This window comes from Takifugu rubripes, chromosome 11 (genome assembly GCF_901000725.2).
Source record: "Takifugu rubripes chromosome 11, fTakRub1.2, whole genome shotgun sequence".
In the NCBI taxonomy this organism is placed as follows: domain Eukaryota; kingdom Metazoa; phylum Chordata; class Actinopteri; order Tetraodontiformes; family Tetraodontidae; genus Takifugu; species Takifugu rubripes.
The window spans coordinates 977,627-1,002,946 of NC_042295.1; the positions used below are offsets into that span (position 1 = coordinate 977,627).

The 25,320-nt window shown below is 52.1% G+C and overlaps 1 protein-coding gene and 1 long non-coding RNA gene across 2 annotated transcripts; one reads left to right on the forward strand and one right to left on the reverse strand.

The window, feature by feature from the left end:
* Positions 1-6,900: 6,900 nt before the first annotated feature.
* LOC115251552 (uncharacterized) lies at positions 6,901-15,929 on the reverse strand. The gene is made up of 4 exons (XR_003890096.1): positions 14,837-15,929; positions 11,864-12,030; positions 8,067-8,182; positions 6,901-7,033 (listed from the first exon to the last, which is right to left on the reverse strand). It is a non-coding gene; the product is annotated as an uncharacterized lncRNA (long non-coding RNA).
* A 3-nt stretch (positions 15,930-15,932) lies between these two features.
* Positions 15,933-22,681, forward strand: lhx1a (LIM homeobox 1a). Its single transcript, XM_003978421.2, has 5 exons — positions 15,933-16,102; positions 17,481-17,704; positions 18,145-18,428; positions 19,890-20,055; positions 20,748-22,681. The coding sequence occupies exons 1-5, from the start codon at positions 15,933-15,935 to the stop codon at positions 21,128-21,130; spliced, it is 1,227 nt and encodes a 408-aa protein (XP_003978470.1). The 3' UTR covers positions 21,131-22,681.
* The last annotated feature ends 2,639 nt before the right edge of the window (positions 22,682-25,320 follow it).

Here is a 25,320-nt window from a genome sequence, read left to right on the forward strand (position 1 = left end):
AAGCGGAAGAACTCAAAGTCTTGTGTTTCTTAACTTCCTGCTTCCTCATCCTGAAGCCACAGACACTATAAATACGGGAATATGAGACGTTTCGGATAAAATGGTTCCGGTTGATGTCGATTTCCAGACGTTTGCTGACGATCTTTCAGCCCCGACACAAGTGGTCGTTGTATCCTGACCTCTAAATTTGTGTCGCTCCTCCGTCTAATTGTCATTCGTCCCCCGCCCTCAGCATCCCCCTCTCCCTCCCTCTGTCTCCCTCCATCTCTCTGTGTGTGCCCCCCCCCCCCCCCCCCCCAGCAGTAAGCCCTCTAATCTCTCCTGTTCAATCGGCTGGCAGACACATGCCCTCTGTCTGCGGAGCCAGCGGGGATGTTTCCTGTGCAGGTGTACCACAGGGCGCGCACAATGGCCACGCCGAGCGCCGCGCGTTCCACGCCGCTACCGGGTCATGTTTGGTTTCGCCGAGATAAGTCTGCCGAGGAACAGGGAGGGTGTGGGGGCAGAGACCAGGATGGAGACGGTGTGGGGTTTGGTGATTATCAGCGGTGATCGCGGAGGGTCCGGCGGGCATGGCGGGAGCGGTGGCGGCGGCAGATGGCGCGCAGCGAGCGTAATACCTGGCACACGCTGGGCAGAGCGAGCGTGGCGCGAATGGCGCCCGCGGTCGCGGTTGTAGTGTGACCTCATGTCGGGTGGGGGGGGGGGGGGGGGGGGGGAGCAGGGGCCAAGGATGGACCACAATCGCCTAAATCCAACGCCACGTTTCATGTTTTGCTGAGTCATGAGTGTGATTTGCTAACGTTCCCCCCTCGTTGCTGGCATCTCTTAATCAATGTTAATTGGCTTGGAATTAGCATATGTTAATTAATGATATTTACTTCAAATTAAAGGTATGAGTGGTCCCAGAGGGTTTCCTGTTCATCTAATTAGAAGCAATTAGCTGCAATTAACACGTGTAAATGAGACGGTGCTGAGTCCAAAACAAACAGTGTGTATATGCAGGCTGCTGCCCAGCTTCCCCCTGTTCCCAAACACGCGCCCAGCCCGCACTCTCCCGCTCCGTGCACGTAAACATGCGCTCTAATTACGTCTACAATAGTCACCTGACAGGAAAACAGAGTCAAGCCAACTCAAACGTTCATCTGTCCGTCCGGAACGTCTCCGCCAGCCTGTTTTCCCGCTCTCGACGGCGGCGCCGCTCCTATTTTTAGAGCGGGCTGCCAAACTAATTTGTTTTACAGACCTTTCTATCAAGTGAAGAAAATCCCGGAGGTGTATTAATTGAAATTCAGTCGACGGCACATCTTGTTTTGGTCTAAGAAACCACCAGCCGTGCCGAGTGTGGAGAGTAATCTCACGCAGGGAAAATTGCCAGGAAATGGGAAGATGTAAACAAGGGAGAAGGTAGAAAATAAACAGAAGTCATTCAAGCATCTATAGCATCTCTCCATACTCTATTAAAAGTATACTCACTGTTTTAGTCTCACTTTCAGGCCGGAATCACCAGATTCCCACCTTTAACTCTTTGGTGGGAGATGCTATCAATCAATATTGATATACAGAATCCCAGGGCCTGACCCCCAGCAAGCAACAGTGGCAGGAAAAACTCCCCTTTAACAGGAGGAAACCTGGAGCAGGACCAGGCTCATGTAGGGGGGGGGGGGGTGGAGGAGAGGAGAGGAGAGGAGAGGAGAGGAGAGGAGAGGAGAGGGGAGGGGAGGGGAGGAGGTGAAGGGGAAGAAGAGGAGGGGAGGAGAGGAGGGGAGAAGAAGAGGAAGGAGAGGAGGAGAAGAGGAGAGGAGAGGAGAGGAGGGGAGGGGAGGAGGAGAGGTAGAGATGAGGGAAATACATTAAAGACATCTGACCTGATGGATAGAGTTCCCTGTCCTGGACAGAGTTCTCACACCTGCATCTGTTCAGGTAGTAAATTGAGCCAGCTGTTAGCTTTAGCGGCTAACACCTAACAGTGCGTGTGTTTGAAACAAGAACCACTCCACGAGGAGCAAAATAAAGGCAACTGTTTCCGCCTGCATCCGCACGGCACCGTGCTAACAGGATGCGGGGGCTGTAATGTGACGGCGCTCCTCAGGTGTGACACGACCGGAGCGGCGTGTTTCCTCCTGTATCCCCATCGTGGGTCCGACTGGAGCCGAGTCAACAAAGAACTGCAGCAGCAGCATTGTCTGCCCCCCCCTGCTCAGCTCCCGGAGAGACCTAAAGCACTGGCTGGAGTGTTGTGGCAGACGTAACACACATCCTTTCATTCCACCTGGGTATTATAACCCCCCCCCCCCCCCACGCGTGTCCCCTTTGAAAAAGCCCAGACTTCAATTATCCACCCGACACTGGCGAGGCGTGAATGGAGAACCCGGCAGTGACATCCTGCAACTTTCCAAGCTCTTCTTTAATGATGAATAGATGCAGATTATAATTCGATTCTGTTATTTCTGCCCCCCCATCGCCCCCCCCAGGTAACAGAAGGTGTGTGTGGTTGGGATCCTTCCAGCTCTGAGCTCCCTAATCTTGAATTATTGGTGGAGGGGATGCGGCATTGACAGGCGTCTCCCTCCTCTGTACTTACCACTGTAACAATCGTGGGGGGGTTGTGGGGGAGGGGGTAATGTTGCAGCATCCCTCGCTTTTGTCGGCTGATAAGGGAGAGGTGTGGGGTGGGGGGGGGGTGTTGGGGGGGGGAGACAAGCACACAAGGAGAGATCTAGGCGGCTGAACAAATCTGAGAACGGCATTATGGGATGGTAAACATGGATGCCATAAGACGCTGCGGGATTTGTGGTTTTCCCATTTTCTTTTCCGGCGGAGGGCTGGAGGGTGAGGCACAATGCTGGAGGTGGAGGTGGTGCGAGGGGGGAGATGGGGACGAGACAGACGGAATGAAAGGTGGCGGTGGGGGGGGGGGGGGGACAAAGGGGTGCCGTGAAGAGGACAGTGAGGACGTGGGGAGCCAGCAAAGCGAACTCATCAGAAGTTCTGCAGCTCTTTATTACCCTTCTACTCACCTTCGGTCTGAGGCTGGAGCTCCATGGAGGGCCCCCTCCCTGCCCCGTGGACCGGCCCCCTCCCTGCCCCGTGGACCGGCCCCCCCCTGCCCCGTGGACCGGCCCCCCCTGCTGCACCTCTGACTGTCTCACTTCAGTTTGGTCCTGTATGAATATTTACAAGGATTACGCAGGAAGAGGCAGAACATCTGGATCCTTAACCAGGTGCTCTTGGAAGATGTTCACAGCTCAAGGGAATAAAAACAGGAGTTAACCCGCCCCCGTCGTCTCCCCTAAATGCTGCACGCTGATCTGAATCCCGGGATTTTTCTGGATCAGATCAACAGTTCCTTGTCAACCGTGCAGCTTTCGTTAGCGTCGCCTCAGCTAGTTTGAGACGGGCCGAACGAGGGGCCCACAAAGATTGTCGGTGGAGACAGACGCTCCACACGGTTTAGGCTCCGGTGGACGACGGCCTCCTGGTGTCCTCATCGTCTGATGTGTGAGAGCTGCTCCGATGAGGCGAAACATCGCCCAAACATTTAGCAGGAACCTGACGAGGACCTGGTCTCTGTTGAGCCACTCAGGCCTCCACCTTCTGGCCAAAGCCAAACCCGCCACCATCGCTCCTCTCACCATAATTAATACATTGGAATAAATCTCAATCACATCTTCTCCGTCTTCTTCTCTGGTCGTGTTTCGAGCTACAGCGACATGATTGACTGATCTAGTTTGGGCCTCGTGTGCAGAGCGCACGCCCCCCAGGTGTGAAGAGAACATTAAAGAGAATGCTAATTCTTTGGTTAGCGGCAGAATCAGCTGTATTAAGTGATGTCTGCTGATTTACAGGCTGGATGTGAACATTTAGCTCCATCTCTGCACCTTGATGTCTTTAATCTGCAGCGTTTGTGTCTGCTGTGATCTCCATTCGTTCTGGTCTCTGTCTTAAATTGGCTCTCCTTTGAAGCCGCCTTGATACTGGTTTCTAAAGCGCCGCGTCCTCAGAAAGCGCCCGAGTTTGAAGCGCGTGTTTGGACTCGTCGGAGAAGTAAGAACAGCTACATTCCCCTGCCAGTATTCCCTGTTTTGGCTTGAGGGAGAGAGGAACTCTCACCCCGCCGTCGGCTGCCTGCCTGAGATAAAAGATTCCGAGTGTTTCTACCTGCGTTTGTCTCCTCCGCGCTGTATCTGGGAATTACACCGGGGAGCCGGTCGATAACGCCACTACAATCAGGCTCGCCACAGTGAGGAGCATGTTCTCCTTTCAGGGCTGTCACGCAGGAAAGACAATGCAGCACACCTGTCGGCTCCACCGAGAGCTTCGCCGCCTTTATTGTGGGCTCGGCGCTCCGGGGCCGAGGCGGGAGCTGCTCCTCGGCCCTCCAGACGCCCTCCGACCTGCTCGCCGTCATAAAGGTGCAGATCTCCACCTGCAGCATTTAAACAAGAAGATTCGGGTCTGAATTCTATTTTTTGGGGGATTGTTCTTCTTCTTTTAGTCGACAGAGAGACAATACAGAACTGAGAGGGACTCCGGGGCCTGGAGTCTTCAGTCAGCCTCATTGTCAGACCTTCACAATAAGAGCGGACCTCACAGGAAGTGAGGAGTCAATCTGCCGTATCTTTATTGCCAATCTCATCCTATTGGTGGGGAGGAGAGGAGACAATGTCGTCTGGGTAACAGGAAAAACCCAACGGCAGAAGGTGATCGATGGCAATCAATGGGGCGACGGAGCCTGAAGGAAGGAGCACCTCCATGACTGGGCACGCTGGTGGCGTGGTGCTGGACCTACAGAACCTCCTCCACTTCCTGTCGGCTCCTTTGGCTTCCTGGATGCTCTGATGCCTCTGGGATGTGCTCATTCTTCATACAGGCAAAGTTCTGAAGCCTCATCATGTCACCCAGGTGAATGAGGGAGACGTTTCCTCTCTGGTCCTGCGGGACACGCATCACCATCATCATCATCATCATCATCATCATCGTCATCATCATCATCATCATCATCATCATCATCATCAGCCACAAAAACCCGGTTTTCCGGAAGCCGCCGCTGCAGCTTTTGGCGCCGGCGTGTGAAGACGCACTTGCAGACGGTGCAAAATGAGATGAAAAGTTCCGGGTCCCCTTTTTTTTTGATGCTTATTAACAGTTGGAGATTGCGGGCGGACGATGAAAGTTGCCTCCATAAATGAGCTCCGGCTCATTTTGGATCCCCTCCCTTCAAAGCCTTTATTTCCTCCTCGCATCCGCTTTTTATTCAACTTTTAAATGGATTCCATCTTTTCTTTACACCCCCTATAGTAATCCTAAAAAAGCTTGCAACTTGTGAACTCCGGGAACACTAAATCCCCCCCCCCCACCTCCCACCCCCCCTCTATACACTCACACACAGGCAGGGATCTCAGGCATTCACGGACTGATGATTCCGATAATCAGAGTTCAAATACAATTCCTGGATCACAGGATTTAAATGACATTATATAGAAATTTGATTTCACATCTCGAGCCACCAAACCTCCCCCGATCCCATCGTTTTCTAATTATGCTACTTTTCCTCGGAATCTGCCGCCGTCTCTTTTCTTCCGCTCCTCTTTTTGTTCATTCCGCGCGACTACAGGCTGGGATATTCTTTAGCGACACAATGCATGTATTACAATACAAAGTAACCCTGGAGCCGCTATATATTCCCAGTGATGGCTCTCCCGTGAATTGGCGGCGTGTTTGATTCATGGCGGGCGGCAGCAGGCGGCGAGCCCGCCCTGTCACCTACCTGGATAAGTGACGCGCTGAATATTTACAGCAGTGAAGTCTTTTTAAAAAAAAACAGCTTTGTGAAGTGTTGAGGGGGGGCAGAGGTATGAATCCCCGGAGCGATTCATCCGCACAGGATGGAGGTCGGGATTTAGTGACACGTGCACGTGGGACAGCGTGACCCCCTGCAGTCACCTTTACGGTCGGCGTCGGCGTTCCCGAGTGACCTTGAACGCACCAAAACTGGTCCCGATGAGCCGATCATGTGGGCCCGAACTCGTACTGAAGGAACATTCCACAGGAATTAAATGCGCCGGTTCACAAATTCCTCACTATTCCCAGGTAACAAACACGTTTTTCCGGTTCCACAACAAAACATTACAAAGAGTCTTCACGATTTTCCGGTTTGACCTCTAACGAAGGTCAGACGCTGTAAAAAAAAGTGGCCAAAACGCAGCATCTGTATTTTTTTTTTCCTCCAGTCTCCTCAAAATGTGGAACGTTTGTCAGGAAGGAGCGCACGGCGGAAGTTTCCCCGCCAGCGTGCGCGTCTCTTTCAGGATTTCCTGGAGGCGCCGTCGTGAAGGTGATGGCTCGATTTCACGCAGGTGTGCTCGAGTGTGACCCCAGCTGCTGTCGTTTAAACCCGTCAAGCTGCTCGTCGCCCGCGTTCGCTCGCTCGCCCGCGTGTTGTGTTTCAACGTGTCGTCGGAGCGTGCACGTCCCTCCGAACGGGACGAGGACGGGCCCACTCTCTCAGCTCAGGAATCTGTTCAAAGGGGACCGGGCACGCTGTCCAGACGGCCACAACTTCCAAATAATTGATAGAAATCACCAGATGAAGGGAGAAATCTCATCTTTTGAGCATCAATATTGATCTTAGCGCCAGACGCCGGCAGCTTTGGGCTGTGATCCGCGGCCCCGGCGCCTGTGAGGGGAGTGTGTGCCGTGTGTGACCAGGCAAAGATGGGCCCAGATAAAAGGACTGTGCCGAGACTTGATGAGGTCTGCTCCCATGTTTGTCCTGCAGTATCAGGGATTACATGATTTATTAGCCCCCGCCGGGGCGGCGTGGCGGGGCGCTAGCCGCCGCCCCCGCTGCAGAGAGGAGCGCGTCCATGCAAATGAAAACACGGCGCAGCTCCCGGTGGCAGCTTTTATTACAGAGGCAGAAACAAGAGGATTCTTTTCCATTTACGGACGGTGTCCTGGTGTGGGTGTCCCCCCTCCTCCGGACTCCTGCAGGAGGCGCAGGACGCCGTTCCTCTGCTCTCCGCTCCACCTGCAGTCGAACAGATGGTTTTTATTCGAGGGGTTACTGCGTCTTAACAAGATTAAAAAGTGCCAGCATCTCGTTGGGAATGCAGGAGATGGAAGTGAGTTCTGCCTATTGAAGTGTCACTTTCCTCCTCCTCCTCCTCCTCCTCCTCCTCCTCCTCCTCCTCCTCTCCCTCGGGGCTCAGCTGGACGTCCTAAACGAGGGTCAAGGTGGGTTCTGTTCTCTAAAACTGCTGCTGACCATCAGTCTGTCAAGCCGGCTAATTTACAGCCCGCCCTGCTCCTCTAGCACCCCCCCCCCCCCCCACACACACACACACACACAAAAGCCTTCTATTCTTCCTCTGTGCACACTCTCTCTTTCTCTCGGCCCTCTCTCTATTTATCTCTATCTCTCGCTCTCTCTTTTCATTGGCTGGGTGTGAGGACGCCAGCAGCACGCTCCAGTGGAGACAAATCAGACCTTCCCGGCCGTGTCATCGTAAAACATCCCCCAGGAAGGTTGCGACCTCCTCACCCTTTCAACTCATCTGCAGGCACAGCGAGCCAGGCGGGGAGGAGGCTCCTCCATGCAGCAGCATAACTACCCCATCCACATTAGCGCCGGAGAAGAAAGGAAATCAGGAAATGGGCTGAATGGGAAGCCGGAGCCGGCTGAAACAAACCAGCAGGGGTGGAAATGTGATGCAAAAGGGAAGGGAAATCATTCCGGGGAATCGGAATGCTCAGAAACGTTAATCGGCCAAGGAAACGTGGAGGCTGATGGAGCTCCGACTGCAGCTCCAGCAGCAGCTACTAGGCAGGTAATGGTATCACACACATGGACTGACCTTCTCCCATCAACACCAGTCCAGCACCAGTTAAGCTAGCAGTCGGACCCGGCTAACAGCTCACCGACGTGATGCCGGAGCTCCTGGTCCCACACCACCATTCCTGAAGTTTTCTTTTTCTCATCCCTCCTCCAGCCGCTCCTTCACCCTGGAATCTCAGAACAATCCCCCCCGCCTCTCCCCACATTCAGATACCCGTGCACGTACTTGCGCTCAGCCTCATCCAGCATCGGGGCTCCCTGTTGCTCCAACCTGATGGAGCCATCAGCCAGGAGCCAGACGGAGAGCACTTGTTCTCATGGTGTCATCCCCGCCGCAGAGCCCTGACACAGGGAGAGACAAACAATTTGGCCTCCCTCCCACTGACTCAGCTCTGCGAGCCAGCAGGGGGGGCACTGGTGCTGTTTGAGGGGGGGGGGGGAGTGAAATTGAAGCGAGACCTTGTGTTTCAAAATGGAAAATAGTTTGTTTCATGAATGTTAAGGGTTCCCTTTCAACAAGTGGGATTTCTTCCACTGTACTCTGCATATAGACACCCCCCCCCCCCACCCCACCCCACCCCACCCCACCCATGTGTGCAGGTTGTTTGGCCACATTTGAATACTCGGGGCCGGGGCGGCTGCGAGCCCTCCGACACAACCGGCTGGGACAAAGGAAACGAGGTCGTGCGCTGAAATGGTTAATGTGAATCTTAATAGAGGCGGCAATGTCATTATCTCCAAATCCGCTGAGCCCTCTCGACCGGGGGTGGCGGCGTGGATGGCCACTTTACATCCCGAGCGTGTCGGGCCCAGAGACCGGGGGCATGACTGCCAATCCCATCCGGAGGATTTGTGTCCTCCTCCACCAAATTCAGTAAGCACATGCGGGCTCATAAAGGTGTGGAGGATCGTCGGCGAGACGGGGTCAAAGTCAATGAGCTGGCTTTGCCTTTCAGCTGGGGGGGGGGCAGGGACCCTGCAAAGCACCTGAATCGGCCACTGAAAGTGGGCCGTGCAGACAGGGAGGAGAGGGTGTGTGTGGGGGGGGGTGCATGCCTGCCTGCCATTAAATGAGATAAACACCGTCAGATTTACACACTGCCATGGTTTCAACCAACCCCTGATAATCCCATCCCAGAAATAAATTGTCCCATTAAAATGAAATGTTGCCCATATAGGTTTAATAAATTGAAAATGCTTGTTGGAATCCCCCGTAATTTGGACAGAATCCCAAGCATGTAGCGGCGGCGGCGGCGAAATGAGATTATTTGCTGCGCGTTATAATGTATGCGGCGGTTTTCATGCGACCCAACAGTGTCAGTGAACCCCCGATGAAATGTGCGCTTATTTATATGCAGTTATTCAGGTATGCAGTAAATTCCAATTACTTCTTAAGATTTCTATTTAGCACGAGGGGGAAATATGACAGGGAAGCTCTGTGTTTTCGACGCCGTTGTAAATCTCGTTAACTCTGCGCGGGATCTTGCGAGAAATCTGCATTCCTGTCCGGGAGCGAGCGGCCCGGAAGATTTTGGCTAACCGGAAGTAGCTCGCAGGAAGTGTTGACCTTTACAGACCTTTTCGGGAATAAAGTTGTGCTCATCGCCGCGAATGTTGAGGTTCTGGTCCCGACTCAGACGTGTTTCCTCATATGGAATGTGTGAAAATTTGGGGGATTTTCGCACATTTTCTGATTTGGTTCAGGCAGAAAGACAGTGTGTGTGTGTGTGTGTGTGTGTGTGTGTGTGTGTGTGTGTGTAGGGGGGGGGGGGGGGGTTCTGCTGTGGCCCTGCTATAAAAGAGCGCAGGCCTGAATTTCTTTCTTTTGTAAATTTATTTTATTTTTCCAAAATCACCCCCTTAAGGTCTCTTTGTGTCTTCGCTGAATTGAGCTTATTTCATTTTCTGACTTTTTCTCATTCTGAAATGATTTTCTTTTCATTTATTTTATTTTTTTTGGGCGGGGGGGGGGGGGGGGGGGGGGGAGGTAAATTATCACAGCCTATCTTGGTCATTTTGTTTTACTGAACAATAGAAAACAGCAAGAATAAAAAGCCCCGCATTCCCGTCAGACCCGCGTGTTCGTCTTATTCCCCCGCATCACTGTTTTCTTTTGAGGCTGTAAAAGCAACTTTGTGGCAGGTGGGGGGGCGGGGGGGGGGGGGGTGGGGGGGGGTGCTGTGTGCTTATGCGTTCAACTGTGTTATGAGCTAGAGTGTGAGTGGAGCCCGGTGCTCAGTCCCCCGTGCTGGGCCCCCAGGGGCCCTAAATCCCGCCGCTCTTCCCCGCAGCTCCTATCTGACGTGCAGCATGCCGCGCGCGCCTTGCCTATGCATTAGCCATCCATTCCCCGCGGCTGACACCTCTCCAGCATAAACCCGCGAGGCAGAGGTAAAATATCTGCCTCCTGGTGGAAATAAAGCTTTGTCTGTCTGCTGATCTATTGGATATAAAAATAAAGCCGCGGCTTTGATGCGGGTTTTACCTTATGCGCGCCTCTGCCTTTTGCGCACACGCCCGCTCCGATGAAGACCGATGGCGCGCGTTTGCGTCCCGCACGGCCCCCTCGCACCCCCCCCCCCCCCCCCCCCCGGTTCCTGCAGCACACCTTTTTCTGTCCTTCTTTTCGCACTCAGATGTTGTTGAGAAGCGCGCTGCTTGTTATTGATCAGTCATTGTCGATAATTATGCGCGGATTTACAGCTTAATCGGCTTTGGGGAGTCGCGCGCCTCACATTATGGAGAACAAACGGTTTCCTCCAGATTCCCAACCTGATATGGTTTATTTTATTTTTATAGCAGAGGAAGGGGTATTTGTAGCATTTATGGCCAGTAAGACGCGCCCTCTTTAAATCTGTGTAGAAGCAATAATTGATTAGTTGATCCACATCTGCGTAAAATCCCGATTATTTAAGTGGTGTCGCAGATTTAATCGGGATATTTCGTGAGTTGACGCAGATGCCGAATGTCTAAAAAACACCATTTAATATCACAAAAGCGACTTCCTGAATGTCCTCTGTTCTTTTGGCCTCTGGTGCTGAAAAGGGAAAATAGAAAACAGCCAAATCTGTTGCCGCGTGCTCCATTTGCTGTCATTATCGCTGCTTTTCTTGACTGGGGGCCAATTTAAAATGAAAACGAGAGGCGGGCGTGACGCCAGCACCAGCACCAGCACCAGCACCAGCACCAGCACCAGCACCACACTAAACACTGGCCCATATTTCATTCAGCAGAACCTTGGTGCTCCTGGTTAATAAAGGAAAACCATGACGGGCCGCTCTGCTGTGCGCTCCCGTTTATTCTAATGTAGGTTATCAGCCCCCCCCGCCCCTCTCTCTCTCTCTTTCTCTGCTTGCGGGCATCTTTTTTTTCCTTCATATTTCAGAGCGCAGAAATCCGCCGCAGCATATCTGGAGCTCTGCAGCCATGCAGCAGCGTCCCCAGAGCTTTGGCCAGCGGGCGATAATATCTCAAAGGGAGTGGTTATCGCCGCACATTATATTCTAATCATTAGTGATCCCGGCCCTTTCACCCCGGCTGCAGAATAAGCGCCGAGCGCCATTAATCTGAGCCGCTACTGCATCATTCTGTGTTGGTTCGAGCCCGTTTTAGAGCCTTTTGCACCCGCTTTTAATTTGATAAACGTTTTTAAAAAAAAAAATGGAGAGCCGCCTCATCGAGCTCATGATGACAGTTTGATGCCTCCTCGCGTTTTTGGATGGCTGGGGATGATTTCTGCGGGTTGATTCCTAATTGTCCCGCCGTGGCTGATCTATTTGCCTTTACAGTGAACTATTTAACCACATTTGAAGGCTCGTGCTACGTTATATTTTATAATGTCAATTATTTTAATCAGTGTCCGAAGAGGTCTGATTTTAAATGCGCAATAAATCATGTGTTTACTTAAAATGGGTTGATTATATGTCCGCATTTATTGTAAAACAGTGTTGACAATGATTTAGATTTAAGGAAATAAAATATCATTATGAGGAGCACGAACAGTATGAATCCCTACAAGCTCACTGTCAGTCATAGCCCGGCCTGAATCCGCCCCCTAGAGGAGTGAGTGGGGGCTCTGGTGGGGCTCCTGGTGGGGCTCCTGGTGGGGCTCTGCTCCTCCGTGACCTCGGTGTCTCCTGCGGGGTCCTTCTGCACCTCCAAGCCCCCCTGACCGGAGTCACCGCGTTGATCTGCTTGAGAAAACACACACCGATTAGAAATCTGTGTGGGTGGGTGCGCGCGTGCGTGCGTGTGTGCGCGCGCGCGTGACACAGAAAGGACAGCTGTAGGGAGATGATCTATAAATCCGATTGGATTTCTCTCACAGGCCGCAGCGGAGTTGAAAAGTCTGGAAAATGTTTGCGCAGAGTTTCTGTGGGTTCGATAATCCACGTCGGCATATGTTTGGCTGATGATGATGAGGAGGAGGAAGAAGAGGAGGAAGAGAAGGAGAAGGAGGAGAAGGAGGAGGAGGAAGAGGAGGCCGCAGCTCCGCCGGTCGATCGCTTGACTCTTTTTTGCGGTCATGTGAGCAGAACCACAAACGCGTCAGAGGCGTCAGATCTGCTGCGTGAGCGGCGCAGGATGGAACCAGGGTCGGGGGGGGGGGGGGGGGGGGGGTTGCGTGGCCTGTGAGTGCGTGATAATACCGCGCAGGACACGGACCGTGGGAGCAATACCTGGATTGCGCTAAAGAACGTGTGCAATTATTTTTAGAATTGTCTCAGTGTTTGGGCGCTAATTGTAAATGAATCCGGGGTCCGTTTGTAATTTCTTTACCTAAATTTCTAATTTAACGAGCCGCTTTTTCCTCGGAACGCGCGCGTCTGGGCCGCGGCCGCACTTGGGAAAGTTTCCCGAACAGGAATAGAATTGAAAAATGATCCGAACGACATCAAGCGAGTCGGATTCGCGGAAATCGGCCAGTTTATTTCTCAAAGAAATGTCGGAATGTTCCGTTAAGTTGGAACCGATGAAAATCTGCGGCGGGTTGAAAGATTTATTTTTTAAAAAAAAGAAATGGAGCAGAAGGGCAGCCAACCCTTCACTTCCTCCTCCTCTTCCTCCTCTCCGGTTCAACCCAGCTGATCAAAGCTGCAGCCGGGGTTGATATTACCGTACACACCCCCCCCCCCACCCCCCCCCCCCCCCCCCCCCCCCCCCCCACATATCTCTTTTTTTTAAAAAAAAAAAAGAAAGAAAGAAAGAAAGAAGCTCCATGAAGGTGTGATCGCCTGCTCCGGGTCATCCCGGGGTTCGGCGCTGCGTCCTGGAGGAGAGAGTGGAGACAAATAAACGCGTCATGATTAGAATTAATGACCTCGCGCATCTTCACAGCCTCATTCATTATCTCAGCTTAATTATCTGCCGCTGTAGCGCTTCACTCGTCTGCACCTCATAAAGCCCGATCTCCCAGGCTGCTTCGCAAACACTCGGGCCCACTTAGGGTCCGAGGACCCCCGCCCTTCCCCGCGCTGACCGGCGGGGCCCAAGTTCAGAAAGGAAAAAAGCTCCTCACAGAGCGGGAATAAGTGTTGGGGGGGGGGCTTTGCTTTGTCCTGCAGGGCCTCGCTGGAGGCCTCTCACACCACAAAATAAGAACTTCTTTTCTTTATCCCACGTGTTCTAATTCTAACTTCAGACCGAGTGAAAATAGGAGGCAGAATAAAATCTGTTGCTGCGGAGGATTACACTGGTAAGGTTAAACCTCCCTTTCCTTAGTGTCTTTGCCTGGGGGGGGGGAGCTGAGATATGTTTTAAGCCTGTAGCCCAGATTTTGATTTGCCTGTATATTCGTGGATTAATCTGCCTTATTTCTCCCTCTGCGGTTTATTTAAAATCAGCGGAGATTATCCCCGCTGACAGGCCATCGAGGCATCTTACGACCGGAAACAACAACTTGGGCTGTTTACATCCGCGCGCTCGCAACTTTGAGCAGCGGGATTTTTAAGATTCTTGTGTTGGAAGCGAGAAAATAAGAAAAGACGCGAGTTAGTGGCTGCGTGGAGCGGCCCGTTGCCATGACCCCCCCCCCAGTGTCCCCTTCTGATGGAAATAGAAGCAGATGCTCGGCAGAACACGCGCAGGAAAAGGAGAAAAGTAGGAGAAAGAGGATGAGAGATGAGCTGAGAGGGAGGAGGAGAGGATGTTGAGGCGAAAAGAGCCTAAAATAGAGAGGCAGAGAGGGAGCGCGCGCCCTTTTCAACTCTTATCTGCCTTTCTTCCAGCCAGGAACACATGTCCCGGGGAAGGGGGCTCCCCAGGCGCCGGCGGGCAGCTGCGCGGGCACGGGCGGCCGTTGTGCATGAGAAGCGGCCCATATGCGGGAGGAGGCGGGCGGGCTGTTGCTGCAGAACAAACGGCCGCGCCGGGTCAAGCGCGCCCCGCTCGGAGCCGCCGAGCGGATAAACGGACGCGTCTCTGTCACAGCGGGGACGAACGCGGCGTGTGCGTGGTGCACACGCATCTCTGACGCGTGTCTCCGCGGCGAGGAGGAAGACAAATAACAGTCAAAATTCCCTCTCAGCCCTATCTTTTTTTAAAAATCACCCATTTCCGGGCCTGTAAATGACCAAGGCTCACCTCCACCCTCACTGGTGGGAAATGACCCGTCATCCAGCGGGCTGCTGGGCTCGTGCTGGGCTCGGGACGGGTCTGAAGTGGATTGGACCCCGATAATGAATCGTCCGAGGTGTCTGGGCCGCGAGCCTCCTGACAGTCTGTCAACTTTAGAGCCTCTCTGTCTCTCGCTTCCCCATCACACCACGCCGAGGTGCCGCCGACGCGCGCGGGAGCGCCGCGACAGTCACCAGAGTCGCTCACAATTGTGCAGCTCACCTCAAATCTCACGCTGCTTTTATTGACGCGCGCAAACCTCCCGAATGTTGCCAAAAAACACACACACACACGCACACACACACCCGCATTTGTGCGCATTTTGCTGCCTGTGAAGACGCGGGGAAACATGCAGAATCCTGAAGCCGCCACCGCGTGTACCTGCTCAGGTTCCTCCTTCCTGCCCCCCTCACGCCCCGAAGACACTTTGCTCAGCAGCAGAAGTGGCGCGTGTCCCTCCGCGCCGCGCGCCCTCCGCCGCGGCTGCTCCCTCCAAACAAATTCACTAACATATGACAGTTCGCAGGCAAATTCTTGACAATTGGCGTCTTGAGTGTGTGGCATAAATAGCGCGCGGAGCCCTCGCTGGGTTATGATGGGGCGGCTTGATGGCTACTGGCACGGCGCGGAGCTGATTGGTCCGGCAGCGGCCTGACGTCAGGAGGTTGAGAATAAGGCTGGGCAGGAGCTTTAGGAGCAAGACAGTGTACAGCAGAGCCAGCGCATCCCAGCATACACACGGTACCGGAGGCTGAGGGCATCCCAACAACCCCCGAGTGCTACCGGAGCCGCCAGCGCATCCCAGCACCCCCAAACAGGCGCTGAAGCCTCCAGGTCGGACAGCCAGAGCGGGGACAGTCTTCGAGTCTTTCCTGGGCCGTGTGATTTTGTTTCTCGCCACGTTTTCGGACACTGGATACGCTGCCATGACAACGAGCACCGAGTCACTTAAAGGCGTGCGCGTCCTGTTGTGTGACAGCTCTGCCCCGAAAGCTTTTTATTAGACGCCTCTTCCAGCTCCGAGTGACACGCGACGCCTCTCCTCGGCCGATGCGTCACCTCCACGAGACACGCCGGGACACGCGAAGCGGCGCCGCCTGAGCCGCGCGGCAGCTCCACGCTCTTGGATCCGAATATTTGGACTCGCTTCTTTATTGCAGCTTTTGGCTTTTCCGCCCGGCAGAGGAGAAAGAGGACAAACGTCTCTGCCCGTGTTTGTTTTATTTTTGGACGCCGTTTTTTTTTTTTTTTAATTCTTTTTTTGTTTTAACGCATGCGGGAAGAAATCTGTGGTGACACCTGATCGACCGGCTACCCCGCGCGCATTGACCCGGGAGCTCCAGGCGAATCAGGGGAGGGAGGAAGCAGATACCCGGTCAATGCCCGGCCTGCGATCCTGACTGTCTGTGTGCGCGTGTGTGTGCGTGTGTGTGAGCGTGTGCGCTTCCTCCGCGGGGTCGTCCTCCCAGTCAAAGCCATGGTCCACTGCGCCGGCTGCGAGAGGCCTATCCTGGACCGATTTCTGCTCAACGTGCTGGACCGAGCCTGGCACGTCAAGTGCGTGCAGTGCTGCGAGTGCAAGTGTAACCTGACGGAGAAGTGCTTTTCTCGGGAGGGCAGACTTTACTGCAAGAATGATTTCTTTAGGTAAGCTCGCCGGTGCCTGATCACCATCCGGCTCTTTGATCTTTGAATTCTTTTAAAAGGTGTCTTTGATTTAACCCGCTGAAATTTAAACGGAACCTGAACGCCGATTCGAATCTGGCCTCGATTTCTACGTCAGTATCAAACATTCATGCTGAACATTCTTGGATTTGATTTCCAGCTGCACAATTAAACACACACAAATCACCAGTTAGTGTAAAAAATCCCGCTAGCAAGAAATAAAAAAAGAGATGAAAATAAAATGAGTGAACGCAGAATTGTTAGTTAATAAGAAGTAAATGGAGCCGCGTGAGCCTGCAGGCGTGAGCGGGACCGGGAGGTGATGAGCTTTGATTAGCAGCCACTAATTAAAAGCTTGTTAATTTAGATTCTTATGCAAAAGAGCAACAAAAGAGGGGCAGCAACTTTAAACGCGTGTTGACTCGTTCTCTGCGGGGGGGCGACGCGGGAGGAGAGAGGGGGCGGTTTGTTGGGAATTCGAGGAAATCACACTTTCCTCCCCCCGCTGCTGCAGCCGGGAGAGGGTCCCGGATCAAACCCGGAGCCGAGGAGCCGCGGCCCGGTGTGTTTACCCAGGCCGGGTGAGGAGGACGTGATAAGTGGATTTGAATAGGAAACTAGCTGAGAAGATCAAGTCTGGCAACGCAACCACAGACGAGCTGTCAACAAGCCACGCAACGACCCGCAATACACATTGTTGCGGAGCGGAGCAGCCCGCAGGGCCGGGACCCGACTATTTACTGAGCCAGGCGTGTTAGTTCACCGTGCACACGCGAAAAGGCTGAGGAAGCACATCAAAAGAGTCGATTCAAAACCGAACACGCGCAGCAGAAACAGAGTGACGTCGATGGGAAAGAAAAAATTGAGAATAAAAAAAAAATTAGGTCAGAAAAAGTTCGGGAAATTATTTTTAAATACATGCTGATGGCGATTAAAATTTGTATTATTATCATTATTATCATCGTCATCATTATTATCATTATTGTTATTATTGTTATTACTATTGTTGTTATTATTATTATTGTTGTTTCGAGTTCACCTATCTTAATCGTAAATTTGGAACAAACATTTTATTATTATTTATTTTATATTAATGTATAAATGACAAAATCCTTCCTACATCTTTGTACATCCACGGTTTTAATTAATCCGCCTTTAAGAGTTTCTAATGCCTAAAAAACTATTTAATAGGTCCAACTCGAGCTGCCTTAGTTGTTAAAAGTATTATTATTATTATCATTATTATTATTATTATCATTATGGTTATTATGATTATTATTATGGTTATTATTGTGGTTATTATTGTGTTATTATTGTGGTTCTTTTCCCCGTCTAACCCTCCTCGCTCGTCCTTGCGCAGGCGGTTCGGCACCAAGTGCGGCGGCTGTTTCCAGGGCATCTCCCCGAACGACCTGGTCCGCAGAGCCCGGAGCAAAGTGTTCCACCTGAACTGCTTCACCTGCATGATGTGCAACAAGCAGCTGTCCACCGGAGAGGAGCTCTACATCATCGACGAGAACAAGTTCGTGTGTAAAGAAGACTACCTGAGCAACAGCAACGGGAAAGACACCAACCTGCTCTCAGGTGCGCGCGTGTGTGTGTGTGTGTGTGCGCGCGCGCGTGTGTGAGTGTGTGTGAGCGGGTAAATTGTGATGGATGAGGCGTGTTCGGCCCCGCAGTGGCTTCATCATTTCCATGACCAGAGCTCAGAATCCAGAATCCAACAAAGAGAAAATCTATTGATCATTTCAGCCCCAGATGAAGATTATTTTTTCCCTTCATTTTTCATATTTATTTCTCCTCATAGCTGCTCATTTGATGTTTGGATTTGTAGATTTATTTTTAGTTATATTTTATATTGTATTATATTTGCAGTGTAGTTTTATATTGTTGTATAATTGTTTACATTTTCCCGTCATTTTGTACCAATCTATTCGATTCGTCACATTATTATTATTATTATTATTATTATTATTATTATTATTATTGCCGTTGTTGACTCCTCGTCTTCTGACGTCACTCAGTGACCACGTGCAGCGACCCCAGCCTATCCCCGGACTCTCAAGACCAGCTCCAGGACGACGTGGTGCTCAAGGACACGGAGATCGCCGCCCTGTCCGACAAGGAGACGGTGAACAACGAGAACGACGACCAGAACCTGGGGGGCAAGCGGCGCGGCCCCCGCACCACCATCAAGGCCAAGCAGCTGGAGACGCTGAAGGCGGCGTTCGCTGCCACCCCCAAACCCACCAGACACATCAGGGAGCAGCTGGCCCAGGAGACCGGCCTGAACATGAGGGTGATCCAGGTGAGAGAGGCCCCCGCCGGGGATTATCCCTCTAATCTCCCCATCAGCGCATTCATCCGTCCACAGCGCGCATTTATTTCCCCCCCTCCCCTCAAACAAACCTTCATCCAAAGGTTCCAGCACTTTCCCTCGGAAATATGGTGGATCATAATGATCAGGGGGGATCCAGAGGTGGACGGGGGTGGGCTGCCCCCCCCACTGCTTGATAGGCACTCATTAAAAAGGTGTGATGTAACAGCTTATATTTTATGGTAAAATGTCTCTGCCAGGCTGCTGCCGTGACCGTGAAGGCCTCATCCCATCACCCCCCCCCCCCCCCCCAGCCTCGTTCATCCTCACATCCTTCACCCCTCTTTAAACAGAGGAGCCCCTTCCCCTCAGAACGCCTGGTCGCATTGAATTCATTAACCCCCCCCGCGCCTCCAACAAAAAAAAAAAAAAAAAAGATTGGCGGACGGACGCGGTTGATTCACAAACGTGTAATTTATACGGGTATTTTTGATTCTTGGCGCACGCACGGGGGCAAAGGCGCCAACTGGCGCGGGGCGCGCTGGGAACACTGGGAGCCTCTGGCACGGCCCCGCCGTCACGTTCTGCGACCACATTTAGCCACGCTGCGCGCGTCCGCGGCCAAGTGGAGAGACGCAAATCTGTTCGGCTGCCTCCTCACAGCCCGAATAATTACCAGAGAAAGAGTTAAACAAAGAGCACCCCGGAAGTGGCTCGTTATTATTATTATTATTGTTGCTTGTCATTATTATAATTATTATTATTATTGTTGTTATTATTATTATTATTATTGTTATTATTATTATTTACAGAAATCGGTTCTGTTTTTTGATGTCAGACCTTGACGTCACTGTTTTTGAAAATGTGTTATAGCCAATAATATATTATGGGCATGTGGGGGGGGGGGGGTGCGTAATTAAAGGACGGTGGCCTATAGATTAGGAAATGATAACCTCCCATAGCGCGCTAATATATTGGTAACAGCCCCTCTATTAAGTATTAATTGGAGATTTTAAGGCCTCGCCCCCGCCGCCTTCGTTGGGAGTAAATTGGGGGGGGGGGGGGTTAAAAGATCATTCCCGAGGTTAGATGTGTCGCGCGCTGCCGGATCGGGAATTGGGCGCATTCCTCTCCAGAACATCGCGGCTTTGGCGCCGATTCTGTGCAGGTGCCAAAGTAAATATGACGCCTAATTACACGTGGCCGTGTGTGCACAGCGCGGTTAAAATAATCCTCAACGTGTATTTTTTTTTTTTGTGTTTGTTTGTTTGCTTGTTTGCATATTTATTCGCGCGTAAAAAGCGCGCGGTGGGGGTCAGAGCTCGTCCGACGCCTCCATTTCTCTCCACGTTTTATATTGACGCGCGATCAAAATGGCGCCGCCAGCTTCACCGCGACTGGAGGTGACCCGTGTGTAAATATCTGTGCGTGTGCGTTTCCGTGCGTCTCCAGGTCTGGTTCCAGAACCGGCGGTCCAAAGAGAGGCGCATGAAGCAGCTGAGCGCGCTGGGAGCGCGGAGACACGCGTTTTTCCGCAGCCCGAGGCGGATGAGGCCGCTGATGGACCGGCTAGAACCCGGGGAGCTGATCCCCAACGGCCCCTTCTCTTACTACGGAGGTGAGCGAGGCTTCATAATTAACATTTATTCTCTTATTTTCTCCTCTAAATTATGACGGATTCCAGATGCCATTCAGCCATTTTATACTATTTATTTACAGTGTTATATTCTTTTTGTTGGAATGGACGCAGAATAATTGAATATATATTTTTTAAATGATACATATTTACGCGGTTTGTTGACGGTAGCATTTAATAAAGTCAAGTAAATTTAGGAAGGAAAATCGAGATTTGAAAGATTTGAAAACGACACCATTCAGACAAATCTGCTCGCTCTCTCTTCACTGGATGGGATGGTGTAAAATGGGAGAAAGCTCGGAAACCTTGGCTCCGAAATGTGGGAATTTCACCGGGCCTTTGTCCTCACGGCTGAAGTCAAACCTCCACCAAAACCCTCCTGAATTTAAAGAAAAAAGAAAGAGCAGAAAATCATCCGAGTAGGTAGACCGGCTGATGAAATGCTCCTCGTTTTAATTAATTTCGCTGCCCCCCCACCCCCCCCCCCCCCCCACCCCCACCCGACGGCGGTCCTGATTTAGGTGTAGCGTGCTCTGAGACGGATGCGGCGAGGGGCTCCCCGCCTCTCTCCTGCAAATTGAGCGGCGTGAATTCAGCAGATTTCCTCGACGCCTCTGAATTATTCCCGTTCTTCCTCTCATCTGCTCCCTTTTTTCCCTCTCTCGGATCTGCAGATTATCAAAGCGAGTACTACGGCCCGGGAGGGAACTACGACTTCTTCCCTCAGGGACCCCCGTCCTCGCAGGCTCAGACCCCGGTCGATCTCCCATTCGTGCCCTCCTCAGGCCCCACCGGAACCCCCCTCGGAACTATGGACCACCCCCTGCCGGGACACCACCCCTCCAGCGAGGCACAGCGCTTCTCCGACATCATGTCCCACCATCCGGGGGACTCTCCGAGCCCGGAACCCGGCATCCCGGGGCCCCTGCACAGCAGCATCTCCTCCGAGGTGTTCGGCCCGAGTCCGCCCTTTACCTCACTGTCGCTGAACGGCGCCGGATACAACAACCACCTGTCCCACCCGCCCTCGGAAATGAACGAGGGCACCGTGTGGTAGCTGCTCCGCGGGGGCCGATCCCACCGGGAAGGGAGGTGAGGTCCGGGGGCCTGTGGGTCAGAGCAGGGACGTGGATACCGACAGGGTTAGGGCGACACCGTCGAATCATATTTTGGTTTTTGGGTGTTTTCTTATTTATTTATTTAAATTTATCCATTTGATTTGGTAGCTTTGGTTTTTTTTTCCGTTGAGGGGCACAAAGAAAAGTGCTCACGAACATTGTCCTCAGTATCGTGTTTGGGTGTTTGGGCCCCCCCCCCCCTCGACCCTGCATCCTATAAAAACCCCAGTGATGGCAAAGACTTGTTGAACTGCCCCGGTCCCTGTCACCCCTCCCGGCTCCTGTCAGTGGTCACGACCCGACCCCCCCCCCCCCCCCCGAATGCTCGCCGACAGGGTGAATAACAACCATTTCCAAATCTCTTAGAGTGTGTCCTGACCACAAAAGCATCATTAGCTACTGTCAAAGACTTCAATAGCTTTACGGAGGGAGAAGAAAAGGGGCTGAGGGGTGGTGGCGTGTTGAGGCGGCGCCGCTCGACGGCTGAGTGGCGTCCGGGCACCAGACTTGTATTTATTCAGAAGCTCCTCAGACCTCTTTGCCTCTCAAGGCTCTGCCATACTGACACTTGACCTTTTTGACACTACGGAAGCCCAGAGGAAATGACATTTTGTCCTCAATCAGGACTGTTTTGTTTCGGGTTTTTTTTTATTTTTTTCTCGCCAAATCTGAAGAAAGCCGCCTTCAAAAGGCCGACGGTAGAAACCCTGGACGGAGTGCAAACCCTTTATTTAAGACGGACGTGAACTCGAAACCATGAGATGAAGTCTACCTTCTAAAAATCTTCTACCGGGGTTCAAAATGGGACTTAGAACAGTCAACTGTTTACGTAATCTATTTAATTCAGGAGTCTAGAAGTCTCGAAAAAAAAACAACCAACAACAACAACAAACGTTTCAGAACCTCTCGATCCACACGAAAAAGTTCCGAGCAACCAACCAAACTTTTGTATTGATTTCGTTTATATTGTATGGAGATAAAAACAGATTTGCTGGGGTTGTGGTTCACTGTGCTAGTTTGTACAAGATGTTGTTTACAAAAAAAATGGTGGAAAAACAATAAAAACACAAGTAAAGTAGACATTGCCAAATATTAAAAAAAAAAATAATTAAAAAAAAAGAGAGAAAAAAAAATAGCACAAATACTGTTAAAGTGCTTGGCACCGTCATCAAAATGTAAGTGTTTAACGGAGCGGTCGACCTTTTGTAGAATCCTGATGATGCATTCATAAAATTGTTAATATAACATACTTAGACAGGTTTTATTTTTGTGTCTTCAAGAGGCGGAAAATCCAAACTATTAAAAATTGATGGTCAGCTACGCGGCTGATAGCTGCTGCGTCTTTTTGAATCTCGAGCCCTCATGCTTTGTCTTTTATTGTCCCAATAAACCTGAGCTTATGTGACCTCCAGTGCATATTAGACCATTCACTGTATAAATACAACATGTTGACAAAATGTCTTTCTAATAAAACGAAAAAATATACGTGACACATGCACAGATTTTCTTTTGCAGCAGCTATCTGACGGCGTCGCCGGACGTCGGCCTCCCCGCCAAAACCGTCCTCTGCGGATGTAAAAGCGGGTTTGCCGTTAGCGCCCGCGGCGCCAACCGCGGATGCTAATCTTGAGGTTTCGCCGCCGACGTTTCTGCCGATTTCACGTGTGCGGACACAAGGGGGAGCGCGGCCCCATCGACTCCCCCCGCAGACGTTCCCGGGAATCTTCCCCTCGCTTCCTCGAGGTCGCCGGCTAATCACGAGCAGTTAGCCGCGCAGCTGTGAAGGACGGTGCTGAAATTGCCGTGACTGCCGCGCTCCCGCTTGTTATGCTTTTATTAGCCCGCCACGGCGACGCCGTCCGCCCGCGGCTCCCGCTCCGACTTATTCCGCCCGACAAAGTTGCAATTACAATCAGGAAGTCTAAACAGCGAGGCCTCGTCTCCCGCAGGAAGGGCGACAAATATTCGTACTCGAGGAGGAGCGAGCCCGGCGTTGGGATTGCGGCGTGAATCCGGGGGAACCTTTATCTCCCCAAACCTGCGTGAGCAGCGAGGACCAATCCTGGTTCTCTCCTCTGCCTCCAGACTGTAATCCACCATGAATTAATCATGGTCTTGAGAGTTAACCAAGCTTGGGGAGGTGGGGGGTGGGAGGATATAGGTCTCTGTTGAGCCTCTGGGCTTAGATCCGCCCCCCCCCCCCCTTCCCCTCCAGGGCAACAACATGCACCGGCGACTGACCGCCCCCCCGGGGGCCACGGCTCTTTAAATTCAAATCTCCTATTGATCGCTCATCAGCTGTTGGTGCAAACTGACCTTGTAGTCGAACACGGGGAAAATAAAACCGGCCCGACAGCGTCGGGTGGCTTTTAAATGACATTTCAGATCTCGGAGTCAGGACGTTCCAACGCCCCCCCCCCAAAATGAGCGTCCTGTACGCGGAGCGAGCGCCGGAGGGAAGGAACACATCCTGAGAGGGAGAGAGGGCGCAGGATGGTTTACTCGAGGGTCCAACGGGGGCCAGAATTCCGAGCCAACGGGAAGATCGGCTCCAGCAGGCGAACGCTGAGATACGTTTAAAAAAAACAGCCCTTTTTTTTTCCCAGACGCTCTTCATAGGAGAAGCATTTGGCTGCTGGCTTTAAATGCAAAGTGGCTCAGTGGGAAGTGTCCCCTCTACTCAGCACGAGCACACACACACACCCACACACCCACACACACACACACACACACACACACACACACACACACACACACACACGCTCGGCAGCCCTTGTTTCTCCTCAGATAAATGAAATGGGCCGATTTCTTGGCCGGGAATAAGAGAACACTGTTAATCAATGGCTGGAGCTGGTTGATCGCTGGGCCACGTTCCTCCGGCTCGATACTCGGTCGGCAGGTGATACACGGCCGCGGACCCGGCCGATAACCTGCGCTGATGAGCTGTTTGTTTTGCCGGCCCGGTTCTCCTCACGCTCCCTCCTCCCCTCTGGTAGCCACGTGTCATCGGCCTGTTTAATTGACCATCCGTCCGTTGGTGGGGTTGCTTATCGAGCTCTGGTCTTTTGAAGGTCTCCATCTATTTACGTGTGTTTGTTTCGAAGGTTCCGGAGTCGCCCGGCGCTGACCCGCTTCCCGTGTCGCCTCCTAGTGTTCGTCGGGACGACTTGCAGTGTTCCGTATGACGACAGGCCGGACGTGGAAGACGTGGTGGACGCAGAGATCCTTAACGTGAGCCACATCGGGTCATTGGTCCCCAGAAAGGGATCCGATTCGGGATTCGGATCGGACCGGACCAGATCAACATTAAAGTGACGCGCCGGTCAGTTTAATTTGACCTGATGACACCTGAGATGTTGGTGTTCTGGATCCAAACCTGAACCAGAAACATGCCTGGTTTCCCCGTCGCTGCCTCACGGGCGACCTTTGACCCCACATCCAGGTTCAACCCCGCGGGCTGACCCGTTCCAGCTCCCATCCCTGTTTCCCCCATGGATGCCCCCCCCAGGCTGAATGAAACCTGGCGAAGTGTCCTCACAGACGCCCTTCTGACAGGAAAACCCAACTCAAGCGGCCTCTCTGGGGCCCGTCGGGCGGGTAAATCCTGATAAAGTTCCCCAGGGTTCCTCTCGCTGGCCCCCCCGAACGCTCCCTTCCAGCCCCGCCGCCTGCTGTCAGGACCAGGCTGGAAAATGCCCCCCCCCTCGGGGCACTTTCCCCCCATGGACACTGAAAGTAACCCTCATAAACCAGATCACATGTCAAATAATTAACAAATATTTGTAAAGTCTGAAGGTCTCAGCCGTCCGGTGGTGATGAACTGAGGGTTTTAGTGGGTTTACAACACTATTGTGCCTTAAACTGCTATTTTTTGTAGTTATATTTGGGCCAAATCCTCCTGCCAGATAAACCTGATAAAGGTCTAACTAGTGTAACATATTGCTTTTTCTGTATCATTCTGTTCCAGCGAAGAGGTGCTTTTTCTTTAAGCGATGAATAAATTACTCCGCATATTGAACTAATTTCTGCCTTTGCTCTGGAGAAAATGGGCCTAAATGTGCCTCTAATTTGCTATTTAGAATCAGTATAAAACCAAATGTTTTACTTATAATTGGTATGTAAGCCATTG

Excerpts from the sequence above, each read along its gene's own strand:
- lhx1a (XM_003978421.2), top strand. The coding sequence starts at position 15,933 with ATGGTCCACTGCGCCGGCTGCGAGAGGCCTATCCTGGACCGATTTCTG. Across the intron at positions 18,429-19,889 it reads TGAACATGAGGGTGATCCAG|GTCTGGTTCCAGAACCGGCG; the intron begins GTGAGAGAGGCC and ends GTGCGTCTCCAG. Across the intron at positions 20,056-20,747 it reads CCCCTTCTCTTACTACGGAG|ATTATCAAAGCGAGTACTAC; the intron begins GTGAGCGAGGCT and ends TCGGATCTGCAG.